General features: G+C 44.0%; 1 protein-coding gene across 1 annotated transcript in view; it reads right to left on the bottom strand.

Moving 5' to 3' along the window:
* The window catches only part of CNTNAP5 (contactin associated protein family member 5), a gene marked incomplete at its 5' end in the record, with an annotated part of 853,982 nt that overhangs the window by 527,227 nt on the left and 312,297 nt on the right, over positions 1 to 14,458 (bottom strand). Inside the window, 2 exons of the mRNA XM_004390491.3 lie at positions 10,328 to 10,499; positions 13,485 to 13,634. Coding sequence (XP_004390548.3) covers positions 10,328 to 10,499; positions 13,485 to 13,634 — 322 coding nt within the window. The remainder of the gene's footprint in view (positions 1 to 10,327; positions 10,500 to 13,484; positions 13,635 to 14,458) is intronic.

Genomic DNA, 14,458 nt, shown 5'->3' with positions numbered 1-14,458 from the left:
GAGGCAGAATACAAAAGATTAATATACAGAACTCTTCAAGAGATCAAGAAGGAAATTAATCAAAACACAGAACAAGCAATAGAGGAACTTAAGATGATTAGAGAAGAACATAATGACAAATTTAACAGGCTGCAAGAATCCATACAGAGACAGCAATCAGAAATACAGAAGGTTTACAATAAAATTTCAGAATTAGACAACTCAGTAGAAAGTCATAGGAGGAGAACTGAAGCAATGGAAGTCAGAATTAGTGAGACTGAAGATAAAGCACTTGACACCAACTTATTTGAGGAAAAATCTGACAAAAGGATTTTAAAAAATGGAGAAACCCTAAGAACTATGTGGGATTCTATCAAGAGGAACAACCTACAAGTGATTGGAGTACCAGAACAGGGGGGATTAAGATAATGGACCTTTCCTCACCACTCTCTGACCATGCACATCTCACGCCCACCTCCTCACCACAGCTCATCTCTGAAGGTGCGTGTGGTAATTCACCCCAGTGTATGGTTCTGGCTTTGTTTCAGCTTCAATATTTCAGATTGCTGCCTGATGGGGGAAGAGGTTCGCCATCTTCTGACGTGCTAGGATGAAGTGCCACCTTGGCTTTGCCTGCACTCTGCGTTTTCCATGAATCAAAGTTTCCTTGGTGTCTTTCCTCAAGCACAAGGAGAGAAGGACCTTCTCATCAAGATAATGATGTACTTTCCTTGTGAAAACAAGTGATTAGTGAGGAGGTTGTTGATGGAACACAGACGCACTTCTTCAAAGTCACTTACTCAAATCAATCCAGGTTTTGTAGTTCTCCGAAGTTCCTCTTTCCTACTGACATTCCAAGCGCTAAGAGCCTTCACTTAAAAAGCACACAAATAAGCACTTTTTCTGAGTAGTTTCAGATGGAACGGCCTTTCAAAATCAGCTCAAAATCTATCTCAAGACAGTCATTCTTGGCCAGTTTCAAGGTTCCTCTAAGACCCAACCAAGCCAAAGAAACAGACCCAGCCTCTGCTCTTGATGGAGGCTGCCCATGTGATGGAGGTGTTCTGTTGAACTCTCCCCAAGCCTTTCTCACTGTGCACATCGCAGGTTGTACAACAAGCTGCACAGATGAGAACCTCAGATGAGGCCCATGGAGCTCCGTCCACTACAGCCCATACCCCTTCTCCTTCTGCTTTAATGCAACCTGCTCAGTGGTTTTAACACAAGAGGAAAACACATAACTCTCCCCTGCACAATCTGCAGGAGAGTGTGGCATGCTTGCCTGCTGCAGTGTGAGTAGTCCAGCGCCACAACAGGCCTCATCTCCTAAAGCAGGCAGCTTGGTTTGCAGCCAGTCTCTGTCACGTACTAGCTGGTATGACACTGGACAAATTACTTAGTGCTACTGTGTTTCAGTTTCATTCACTATCTGTAAAATGGAGTTAATATTACCTACTTTGTAGGTTAGTAGGATTAAAATGACAGATAAGTAAACAACAAAACCTGTTGTCATCAAGTCGATTCTGACTCATAGCGACCCGATAATGATAGATAGAGATAGCTGCCATCGAGTTGACGCTGACTCATGGTGACCTTAACAAATATATGACACAGCAAAAGCTGTCCTCCTCATGATCATCAGAACGTTTGAGTCCATCCTTGTGGTTATGGTGCCAATCCATCTCCCTGAGGGTCTCTCTCACTAGCCCTCTACTTCACCAAACACAATGTCCTCCTCCAGCAATTGATCCTTCCTGATGATGTGTCCAAAGTAAAAGAGTCAGAAAATGTTTTGTTGTGATCAATCAGGTTTCCACAGGCTGATTTTTGGAAGTAGATCTCCAGGCCTTTCTTCCTCGTCTCTTAGTCTAGAAGTTCCGCTGAAACCTGTCTTCCATGGGTGACCCTCCTGGTATTTGAAATACTGGTGGCATAGCTTCCAGCATCACAGCAACACAAAAGTCACTACATTACAGCAAACTGATAGATGGGTGGTGAGGTATGTGTATTTATATAAATATTTGAGTCCCGGCTCTACCAAGTGGTAAACATGTGACCTTGGGCAGCTTACTGAACCTTCCTGAGTTTGATGGTTTTGTGGAAAAAATGGAATAGAGCACTGGTTCTCAAATGTGAGCGTGCATCAGAAAATAACCTGGGAGAACTGTTGAAACTCGGATTGCTCTTGCCCACCTACTCTCCAGTGGCTGTCGAGTTGACCCCATAGTGTTTTCAATGGCTGCTTTTTCAAAAATAGATTACCAGGCTTTTCTTCTGAGGCACCTGCGGGTGGACTTTAGGTTAGCAGCAGAGCATATTAACCCTTTGCACCACCCAGGTGCTCCTCCTCTCATCCCCCCACAATTTCTGATCTCATGGGTCTGGGTTGGCCCCAAGAATCTGCACTTCTATCAAGTTGCCAGGTGATGCTGATGTAGCTGGTCTGCAGACCACACTTGGAGAATGACTGGTAGAGCATGCAGGACTATGGAGAGAAGTGAATGAAACAATATTAAGAAAATGCTTGCTCATTAACTGCTACATAAAGTATAACCTTTCCTTTTGTTCTGAGGTAGAATAAACCATGACAAATAAAAAGCAGAAGTGAACTTGTTTTGACTTTGGCTCCAGCCCATGAGTGAAAGCATAACATCATATTGTAATATTTCTTACTTTAGAGTCAGAAGCACAGATTGTGTGGGCATTGCACTTACAATAACTTTTCTGGCACCCAATGCAAAGGCTTTCAATTTTGGAGAAGAACTAAAACATATGTATTACCCTGCAATGTAATCTTTTTATACTACCCACTGCTTTTAACAAAGTCCCACACACAGGGTGGGTTTTAGCCTGAGCTGTTTGTGGAAGGTTATCCTACATAATGCTTTCCCACTCTCTGTGTTTATAACCCTCCAAAGCCTGAACCAAGAAGTTGAGAATCTTGACCAGAGAATTTAGCAGATGCTTTTCTTAAAAGTCTTGTGTTACAGGTGAGGAAAGTGGTTATGGAAGGAGAAGCCACTTCCCGTAATTATTTGATAGCGAGACATTGAAAGCCGCATTCTGCATGTCATTCAAACATTGCAACATCTAACTTGTTTATTTTTAGAAAAGCTTAGAGAAAAGTGTCACCAATGGATACAATAGTCAAGACCCTGGAGCAGGAGCCCCTACTTCCATACCTGCTTTGCCGTCCTCTGCAAGACTTCTGCTTCCTCCTGTGCAAAATCAGAGCTGGATGATCTCTGAGGACCACTCCCAAAGTCATCACTTTATGGAAAAGGGACCGCAGGGAGTGGATGTCTGACCACAAAAACTTTGCTGGGCACCAGGAGGCCAGATAACATCATTTGCTATCAATCTTTATAAACATTATAGACAGTATTTTTTGGCCAGTGAAGTCACTTCCATTACAGTGGCACCCCCACTCCCACCCTCAGTGATGCTGAAGGAAAGATGAAGTTATTACTTTCAGTGGGACCAGCAAGTGAAAGCTCCCTCCAGATAACAAAAAGACGTGTTCCTTGACAGCTGCAGCTATTCTACACCACCCTCTCTCCAACCAAAGTACCCCTTCCCCCAGGCACACCTGAGGATCTGCTTTTGGTCATTTACATTCACAAAGGTTTTGTTTGTAATGGGAAGTAGGAATTGAACTGAGTGACAAAGGCCAGGGAAGCCTGGAGGGGATGGGATTTGGTCACCCTCCACCATGTCCCCTGGACTAATTTCAACACTCCTCTGGAGGGGGGAAACCCTGGTGGTTTAGTGGTTAAGAGCTATGGCTGCCAACCCAAAGGTCTGCAGTTTGAATCCACCAGGTGCTCCTTGGAAACCCTATGGGGCAGTTCTACTCTATCCTATAAGGTTGCTATGAGTTAGAATCCACTTGACGGCAATGGGCCTGGTTTTTTGGAGAGAGGGAAATTAAGAGAGAGCTGCTAGAACTTTTCAGAGACCTTGAGACTCTGGCCAGAGGACAGCTGTTGGAGACCCAGGTGGGGAAGGAACCAGCCAGCTTCCCCACGGTTACACCACCTTCGTACACAGTCTACACGGCAATCCAACAGCCTCCATGATTGGAAGCTTTAGGGCTAGGGTTCTTAAAGTGTGTCCCAGGATCAGCCCAACATCATCAGTGTCACTGGAAATTTGTTAGAAATGCAAATTCTTGGGCCCCACCCCCGTGAAATCAGAAATTCTATGGGTGGAACCTAGCAACCACTGCATTAACAAGCCTTCTCCTATCCCAGTGGTTCTGATGCAAACATGTTCAAATTTGCCTGTGCACAAAATTTAAGGAGGCCCTGGTGGTGCAGTGGTTAAGAGCTATGACTACTAACCAAAAGGTCAGCAAGGTCAGCAGTTCAAATCCACCAGCTGCTTCTTTGAAACCCAATGGGGCCGTTCTACTCTGTCCTATAGGGTCGCTATGAGTCAGAATCAACTTGACAGTAATGGGTACAAACTCATATTTGTGTAAAAGCAGGGTTTTCACCTCTTCTGAACAAATGAGAATCAAAGATCAAGAGAAGTCACCAACAGACTGATTTTGGGTCACATGTGAGACCACTGGTGTATATGAGGGTAAGGGTGTGATGGGACATCAAAAGGAGGCCTGAGCTTCTCTTTTTCCCAGGGAAAGTGAAGAGTTGGCAAACCTATGACTATGTAACTGACAGGGTGAAACTGTTCCCCTCCTCCCATCACACCCAGGGTCTGTGAGTTCTTGATAAGGCATTCTGTATATCAGCCCAAGGCCATATTACTGCTCCCCTGCTCAAGGCCACTTCACTGCCTGCCCCCACCATTAAGACATTCGTAGTAAGCCACAAAGCTGTCCTTAGATAAACTTCATGGGTCATACCCTCCTCCAAAAAGGACACACCCCCAGCTGCCATATCTCACCCCTCACTACATCCCCATACATGTTAATTAAGTCCTGGAATTGCCCACCTATTCTCAGAAGCTTCATGAATTATGCGTAAGTTCCCTATCCAGAACTCTATAACTGCTCTAGAATCCTCATCCTCAGGGAGCTTGATTTGAGACTTAATCTCCAAGCTCCTTGCTTGATCAGCTTGTATTAAAGTCTATTTTCTCTTTCGCAAAGACCTGGTGTCTCAACTTACTTGAGGGGTCGCCCCGGGCAGGATTCACCATCATCAGGTTATAGCTATGAGAATAAACATGGCAGATATTTACTAAGTTTCTACTGTAGCTAGACAAGCAGCTGAGCAGTTGGTATGCACTGTCATTTAACTCTCAAAACAAAGGTAGGTTTTACGACCCTGGTTTTGCAAAAGAGGAAGTAGGCACAAAAAAGGTTTAATAATTTGCTTCATGTCTCATGGTAATAAGTAGTGGAACTGGGATTTAAGCTCAGACTCCACAGCCCCTTTGAGCCACTGAGGGAACTGAGTGTCAGGCCCTTCTACCATGGACTCCTCGAACCTGCCTGATGTTGCACACCACTTTGAATATCCACTTTTTAAACAGAAGCTCTTTAGGCACTGTCTTAGTTAGCTGGTGCTGCTGTAACAAGAAATACCACAAGTGGATGGCTTTAACAAACAAATTTATTCTCTCATGGTCTAGGAGGATAGAAGTCTGAATTCAGGGTGCCAGCTCCTGGGGAACGCTTTCTTTCTCTGTCAGCTCTGGAGTAAAGTCCTTGTTATCAATCTTCCCCTGGTCTAGGAGCTTCTCAGCACAGGGAACCTGGGTCCAAAGAACATGCTCTACTCCCGGCGCTTCTTTCTTGGTAGCAAGAGCTCGCTCTTCTCTCTCTTTGATTCTCCCTTTTATATCTCAGAAGAGATTGGCTCAAGATACAACCTAATCCTGTAGATTGAATCCTGCTTTATTAACAGAACTGACCCTAATCTTGCCTCATTAACATCATAGAGATTAGGATTTACAACACATAGGATAATCACATCAGACCACAAAATGGTGGACAACCACACAATACTGAGAATCATGGCCTAGCCAAGGTGATACACATTTTTGGGGGACACGATTAATCTATAACAAGCACCTAAAGTTAACAAAGAATAGGATATATATATTTGAAAATACTTCTTATCTGGTTGGGCAAAAGATGTACTTACGTATTTAAAGCTATAGACCCAAAATGAATGCCATTTTGAGGCAAGCACCTGCTTGGTAGATGGTACAGAGAAGAGATCACTGTAGTGTTGGTTGCAACTCCAACTCACATTTTTGAGTCTCAGCTTCTTCCCTTTTATAATACGGGGATATTAATTCTCATTACTCCCTTGTCTTTTACTACAGCTCTTACCACCTCACGTCTCATCGAGGTATTTACATAGACCACAGCACTCATTCCCCCTCTTCATCAACGCCTTTCCATGAGCTTGGACCACAGGAGGTATGATAAATAGCTGTTGTTATTGACAGTGACTTGGCTCTAGGATAGTTTAGAATTTTGACTTGCCTACTTTAAGTTCAAGAGAGTAAAAATGATCGATGTAGCTCATGAAGAACAGAGCTTGGGGTGCAGAGACCATGAAGTCTGAAATGGGGCCTGCAGAAGAGCCATCAGGGAGGCATGTTTTATCCCAAATGTTTAGAAGGAATATTGAAAGGGGCTTAAGGCTGTTGGGAATGCTTCATTCTGATCCCACCTGTGATTCCCACAGGGTATATCGTTTCCTCTCACCATCTCATGCTTGGGCTGCACTGGGCGTTTATGGAGGTTGAGCCCCCTAAAACCAAGCACTCTCCCTGCTGTCAAAGGCTCTGGGACAAGCCAGTTATTCCACCTCCATTCTTCCCAGAGGCCAGAATAGTTAGTAATTTGATCGTCAGCTGAGCTTCAAATTAGCCAGTTAAGGTTCCCTGGAATGCAATATTCAGCTTCCATCCTTCATCCTTCACGGGGAGAAGGGATCCTCCCGGGTTTTGCTAAAGGTGATCTGTGATTCAAAGGTTGTTTAGGAACAACATTAGCACCACCAAACCACCAGAGTCTCTGGTCACCTTCTCAAAGGACTTCCACTAGAGAAAATTCTTAAGGGTTTGAAACAATTATGTCTGTTCTATGAATGTCACTTTGGTGTTCCCACATCAGATTTTACCAAACTGACTAGCACTAAGACCATTTAAATGTGGAAGACTTCCAATGGGAGCTAGCAAGAAAGAGAAATTGGGAGGGCTGGGATATACTTCACAGCTAGGTATGCCAACATTGAGGAAGAAGAGGGAGATGAGGGGCAGGGCAGCCACTTAGAGGCCAGGAAGGAGGCCTGGGTCTCCATGGAGTGAAGCTGGGAGTGATAACAGAATCTGGCCAGATAGGACGCTGTCATCCAAATAGTTTCCAGGCACTATCACAAGAAGACATTGGTGGTTCAGTGGCAGAATTCTCACATTCCATGAGGGAGACCTGGGTTTGATTCCTGGCCAATGCATCTCATGCATAGCCACCACCCATCTGTCAGGGGAGGTTTGTGTGTTGCTATGATGCTGAACAGGTTTCGGTGGAGCTTCTAGACCAAGGTGGACTAGAAAGAAAGGCCTAGAAGTCTATTCCCAAAAATCAGCCAGTGCAAACCCAATGGATCACAATGGTCTGACCCCAAACCAATCATAGGGAAGGCACAGGACCAGGCAGTGTTTCTTTCCATTGTGCATGGGATCTCCATGAGTCAGGGGCTTACAACAACAACATCACAAGGAAAATCACAGCTAAATTGTTCTCCCCACTGAAGTAGTGAGTTCCTTAAAGATGGAGACTTTTTACTTGCCCTGAAGTCAAGTTATAATTGATTAGCACATTAAAAATGAAGCCCAAAACTCAGAAACCACTTGCCCTTCCAACCTCTGCCACTTTCTCTAAAACATTAAACATAAGTTTAAAAAAATAATTAATCAGGCAAAGCCTCTTGCCACAATTTTTCCTTCTGTTGGAGACACTTTCTGGTAAATCAAGAAAAATGTACCATTTATCCACTAAACTAAACATAATCCCTTATTATACAATTAACCAAAACACAATTGTATGTAATAAAATTATATAGAGTACAATTACACAAAAGTAATGCTGCAGTGTGGCTGGCAACGACTTTCATGTAATAGAAAATAATGAGAGCTCCCTTGATTAGAAATTAAAGTATCATAAGAGACCCCTATTGATAAATCTGTAGATCCATACACTTTGCCAAAGGCTGGGCCAGCTGATGAAGCTGAACACCTCCTCTTCACCATTAACAAAGACGGAAAGGGTGGCAACAATTCCGTATCTTTTATTCTAAGGTCTCTAAATTAGCACATTTTAAGGAAGCACACATTTTATTACACACCTTACCAGGTGGTCAAATAAAACAAACAAACAAAACAAAACAAAAAAAATGAAGCAGAAGAGCCAGGAAGTCTGATTTGTTGATGAGCCCATGCGTAGTGATATTAACAGAGAAGCACGCGAGTGAAGTTTCACCAGATTCTATCAGTCATTCTGAGCATTAGTGGTGAATATGTTCTGCACAGCTGATTTCTGTGCTGCTCAGTGGAGTTACCTGCTGTTTCTCATTATTGCTCCCCTGGGCTGGGGTAAGCATCTCTCTAGCTCTGGATAGCTCCCGTCCAAGCCAGCCTTCTCACTTCTCCTGAGTACTAGGCAGTCTGACCACCTTCCTCCCTGATGTCTCGCCCAGAGCATGCAGCCTAATTCCACCGACACACACGGTTCTTCTGCTTGGTCCTGGTACACATGTCTAGCCACATTCATGTTACGGGCTCCACCTATACTGACTTCTCATCCCTACTGAGCTATATTTTACTGACTCTGTGACACCATCCATTGTAAGACATGCCATTATTTTATGTATCATTAAGGAAAAAAAAATGCCACCAATTGAACTATTACACACTAAACCAAAACCAAACCCATGGCCGTCGAGTCGATTCCAACTCATAGCAACCCTACGGAGCAGAATAGAACTGCTCCACATCATTTCCAAAGAGCGGCTGGTGGATCCGAACTGCCGACATATTGGTTAGCAGCCGAGCTCTTAACCATTGTGCCACCAGGGAAACGCATCCCAGTAGTAGAGATTTTAAATTAAAAAAAAAAGTGTCTTGCATTGATGAAATACTTGTAAGCTATGCTCTCCCCTGCTTTCATGCCTTTTGACATGCTAGGTGCCATGAGCTCACGGTATACCAACACCCCCACTACCCCCACCTCTACCAAGTCTGCCTGTGCCTCCTCCTTTAAGGTTCAGCTCAACATTGCCCCCTGAAAACCCTGACCTCATTCTCCTGAGGCCAGACTAGGTCGTTGGTGCTAGGTGTCCCAGAAATGAGGGTATATTTCTTGGTCATTTTTCTCACTATATTATAACGGCTAATTTAGTCCCTGATGAAACGTAAGCAGGAACCCCATATCACCAACAAGAGGAAAGCGCTTGACACATTATTCATCCATATTTGGAAAGATGACGGCTATAGGAGCTAAAGAAAAAAGGTAAAGGAAATGGGAAACCTTGAAAATTCTGGATTGAGTTTCTTTGGTCCTCTGCAAGGGGTGGAGCCCTGGTGGCGCAGTGGTTAAGTTTTACGGCTGCCAAACAAAAGGCCAGCAGTTTGAATCCACCAGCCGCTCCTTGGAAATCCTGTGGGGCAGTTCTACTCTGTCCTATCATGTTGCTGTGAGTCAGAATTGATGTAGGGGGTGTGTGTGGGGGCATTCTTTGAATCTAGAAACTTCCGGTATAAGAGATACCAGATCCCAGGAGAAATAGAGATACTGAGTTTTCTAGATAGCTGGTTTCAGAGTAAAAGTGCCGATTCGCTGCAGGAAGTGTCTGGTCTCTTCTGAGCCAATGAAGCAGTGGGTGCGGGTAGCGGCAGCAAAGGTCAGCTTCGCCTGCGGAGCAACTGTGACTATTGGCCACTGCTAGAACCCCACTGCAGGATTCCCCCAGGGTCTGCCGCACCTCAGTCTGTGCTGGAGAGGAAGCCCACCACAGGGAAGAATGAAATCCTTAGGAAGGAAGTAATTCCTCCCTCTTTTTTGCTTTACTCCTAACTTCAAAGTAATCAAATGTTGTTTATGCATAAAATTTTAATCCTCTTACAAATTTGTATTTTGATTTAATTTGCATATCCCATTTACTGCAAGTCAACACGAAGAGAGACGCCACTAATTTAAACCATTTTTCTCTGGGCCTGAAATCCTTTTAGAAATATTTTCCATTAGGCAACTCAATTATGTCTAATGTGGCTAATGTTGGTGGATGAGAATTTTGCTTAAAGAAACTCATATTTAGAACAGTGAGAATGGGAAGGGGGTGAGAGAACAGAGGAGAAGAAGAAGAATTACCTGTCTTTGATGCTACACAGATCAATGTGTAAATCACTGAAATTCCCCAGGGAGCCTTGCTGAACCGAAATGAGGTCCTTGGGCTGGTTATCAATAAAGATGAGCCTCATGCAGCCTTGGAAAGCCTTTGTGGGATTGAAACATTGGGAATCGGAGAGATTGTCGGGGCACCCTGTGGGACAGAGGAAAAAGATGAAGAGGAACGCGGAAATGATTGTCACTGCTTTGGTTATCTCCTGATGGAAGACCTGGAGGTCTAATTATGTTGGTACTTTAAGACCTGGAGGTCTAATTATGTTGGTACTTTTTCACTCACAGCAATGCATGCAATTTTGTTGTAAATTCTGGGATTCACAGAGAGGGGACAGGACTGGTCCAAAATGGGGCATACTCAATCACTGTGCAGGAAAAATAAAAGTGTGTTAAAGGGAATACTGATACCATAACATTCGTCACTTTCTTATTTGTTATTATTATTATTTTTCCTATTGGTAAGCTATTTGTCAATCTTTTGCATAGTATACATCACTCATTTCAAGGTAGCAACATATTTTAACTACTTGGGAATTTGGGTTCTGTCTTGAAACACACATCTAAATGCACAGTTCAAATCTGAATTACACTTTCAAAGGGAATTATGCTTTGGGTAAGGTAGTAGCAGTATAATTGTCTGGTTAATTGTTAGTATTTACAGGCTTAGTTCCTGAGAAAGGTACACAGGAATGTACCTAGAATTTTGAAGTGATGTACAATGCAAATTTAGACTCTAAAGGAACTTGGGGTTTAAATGCACATAGTTAGAGGGCTGGAAGAGCATACGTGAAAGGTTAAAACTGTACCTTTTAAAGAGCGTTCTTTTAAAAAAGTGTGTTACACTGATTTAGCGTAGCCTGCAAGCAGGCATATCTACTTCTCATTAAGACAGGTAGACAGCAACATAGCTATACCAGCGCTTGTGCTTTTTACAAACTCCAGCCCAATGGTTTTAATAGGTTCAGAGCATATGGGAATGCAAGCTTGAAAACATGGCAGTAACCCATAAATAATTGGGAATTATTTCAGCTATCTCTAATAGATAGTCATGGCTGGGCGGCAGCTCGGCAGCTCGGCAGCTGGCTAACAGCTCACAGGCACACTATAAAATGAAGCGACATGCTACAACTTCTAATTGAAGCTGTAGAGAGAATTTATGTAAGTTGACTATTATTACTGAAACTCATTTTTCACCTTCCTTAAGTTTACAGTCAACGTTTGGGGCGTTTGTTTAAACACTGTTCCAAACGCAGATAAATCTTCACCTCCTAAGCCCTGTGCCCCTTAAGAGCCACCTCTAAGAACACTTCTCCAATGAGGGGAGGGGAACCCTTTTGCCTCTGAGGCATTTCAGATGCTTATTGTTACCACGATTATTCACAACCACTCATTTTCCCCAGAAATAAATCCAAGATTGTTTATCCCTCTTCGTTGGTGGAATATTGCACATGAGTCCAAAGTACACAATCAATGAGCTTTACCTCTGGGGCCCCAAGAGCCTTCTTTTGCAGCCTTCACGCTGCTTTTGTTATCATCCCTTTGTTTTCCCTAGTGTCCGTGGAAACACAGATCTGGGTTGGAATCCTAGTCCACTCCTTGCAGGGATCATTGTATTACCTCACAAAGTCACTGCACGGGTTAGATGATGACATACAACACAGCAAATATTTGCAGAGAATGGAAGTGCGATCCCTTCTTAAATAGACCGGTAATCACTGCGCACGTGGAGAAGATTTCAGGTAGAGCACAGAGGTCCTTCCTGAGGCCCTACAGTCCAAGCAGAGAGATACCCTTCACTCTGCTTCCCTCTCAGAAGACTCCCAATAAGTATACTGAATCTGGGCAAAGTCGTTTCGTATTGTGAAGCTTTAACTACATGCCATTGGTATGAGAGACATGATCTGCAAACTCCATTTAAGAAAATGCACTGCATAATTTTGCACAAAGCTACTGTTCAGCTTCTTAATGCAGAAAGAATTGGCAACTGCAGACAAGACCCCAGCAGATGCCTGTGACTGCAAGAGCAGAAGCCAGTTTCTCCCCACCGTGAAGGAGGCACTGTGCTGGGCATTTAAAACCCTTGCTCTCACTTCACCCTCCCAGTGACTCATCTCCCCTGATAAGGAAGTTCAGGGATGGACAGTAAGTGTTGTCCTTAAGGTCAGCAGCTGCTGAGGTGAAATACTCTTTAGACGCTCTTTCTATAATACAAACCACCACCTAAGAAATGAAGTATTAAATTTTTAAAGGAAAAAAAAAAAAAACCTTGAAAGGACTAAATAACAAAACTCTGGTGGCTGGTGGTTAAGCGCTAGGCCTGCTCACCAAAAGGCCTGCAGTTCAAATCCACCAGGTGCTCCTTGGAAACTATGGGGCAGTTCTACTCTGTCCTATAGGGTAGCTATGAGTTGGAATCGACTTGACGGCAATGGATTTGTTTTTTTTTTTTTTTGGTTTTAGGAAGAAGTAGTAGCTACTTAATCATGCTTTTCATCTGCATCAGTTTGCCCTTGTGTTTTTTGCCATAGGAACGGTCCCCGGGGTTCAGCTAACATCGGAGTGAGTGGGGTCCCTAATGGCTGCTCCACGTGGAGCTGGGAGTTCTTCCAGGCCCTCTCCATGTCTAGCTGCCTCACTTCGGCCTCCAGGGATGTGGGGAGCGAAGGGGCAGGGGACTAAAGAAGCCGGGCAGCTGAGGAGCCGCCTGCAGCTGAGCGTGCTGGTTAGTCCTCCCCACCTGGGTTTTTTCTCTCACGGGTATTGCTGACGGTTGGTACAGTTTCTCCAAGTTTTCAGCTGAGTTTCTCCTTTCCATCGCAGAGCTTGGTATGGCTACAAAATCTCCTTTGAACGTGTTATGTAACACCAGCTCTTAGAGCTAAAGTTCTTTTCTTCCTCAGCACTGACCTAGATAACTTATTTACACAGCTGTGCGAGAGTTTGCGTCTCACTATTTTGGGCTTGGGAGTGGGTGCCTCTGTGTGTCTGCGTGTGTGTGAGTGCGCGCGCGCGTGCTGAGAGAACGGTCTAATTGACAAAGCAAAGATCATCACAGTGAAGTACATGTCCACCACGCTATCCCCCGCACCTCTTTATTTTCCGTCTTGAAAGCTGGGGAATTTACCTCCAAAGTAGTAGCTGTTTCCAGAATAAATCTGCACAGGGGTAGTGTCCTGAGCCGGAGAGGCTGCATCATTATCAAGAGTGAGAGTGATGCGTTTCCTTCTGGCGGTGATGCTAACTGAATGCCACAAGCCATCATTCAAGTCGCTGCCTGTAAAAGAAACAGGAAGGGTGCGCGTCGGGATGATTGATTCCAGGAGGTTTGCAGAGCGCGATGCTGGGTTTCCTGCTGCGGTCCGCGTGCCGGCTCAGCCCACACCCACTGCCCGGTCTCCTTAAGCCAACCCCCGTCTCTGTCTCTCTTCCTTTATATCTTCACTGCTTGTCTCTACTCTCTTTCTCTCTTTTAAAAGTGGCTAAGCCCCTTCTCTTAGGTCCGGCTTAAAAACCAAAGGGCAGAACACAAAATTCTATATGAGCTACAAATGAAACTAGATAATATAGTAACTGATCCACTGATGTATACATAAATGCAAGGAAAAAGGCTGGAAAATGAACCTTAAAATAACACCGATGGTTTTATCTCTGGGTATTGGGGTTATAGGCAATTTTAAATTTCACACGTGTTTCTAGGAATAGCTGATATAGCTTTTATAGTTAAAAATAACCTCTTTTTTTGAAGGCAAAAGTAGATGGGGGAAGCTAGATGACAAAGATCTGCCAGGGCAGAGGCAGGGGTAATAGATGAGTTCCATTCCAGCCTTTCTTATACCCGATTATGTGACATCGGTTAAGGAGCCTACCTTCAGGGAGCTTTTCTCCTCTGTAGATATAACAATGCCTGCATTGTATCATTGTAACAAGGATCAACTGGCATCAGGTAGGAAAGTCTCCTAGGGCAGCTCCCAGCATAGCAGGTGCTGAGTTTTTCACCTCAGTTGTTTTTGCTACACACTGTGCTCATGACATCTTTTATTGAGGAAACTGTACTGGGAAGTAGTAATGGGGGTTTCAACTATTTCCTCCTCAAACTTT

Source organism: Trichechus manatus, unplaced genomic scaffold (assembly GCF_000243295.1).
Source record: "Trichechus manatus latirostris isolate Lorelei unplaced genomic scaffold, TriManLat1.0 scaffold00303, whole genome shotgun sequence".
Classification (NCBI taxonomy): domain Eukaryota; kingdom Metazoa; phylum Chordata; class Mammalia; order Sirenia; family Trichechidae; genus Trichechus; species Trichechus manatus.
The sequence above is the reverse complement of the archived record's forward strand: the minus strand, read 5'-3'. Positions and strand labels throughout refer to the sequence as shown.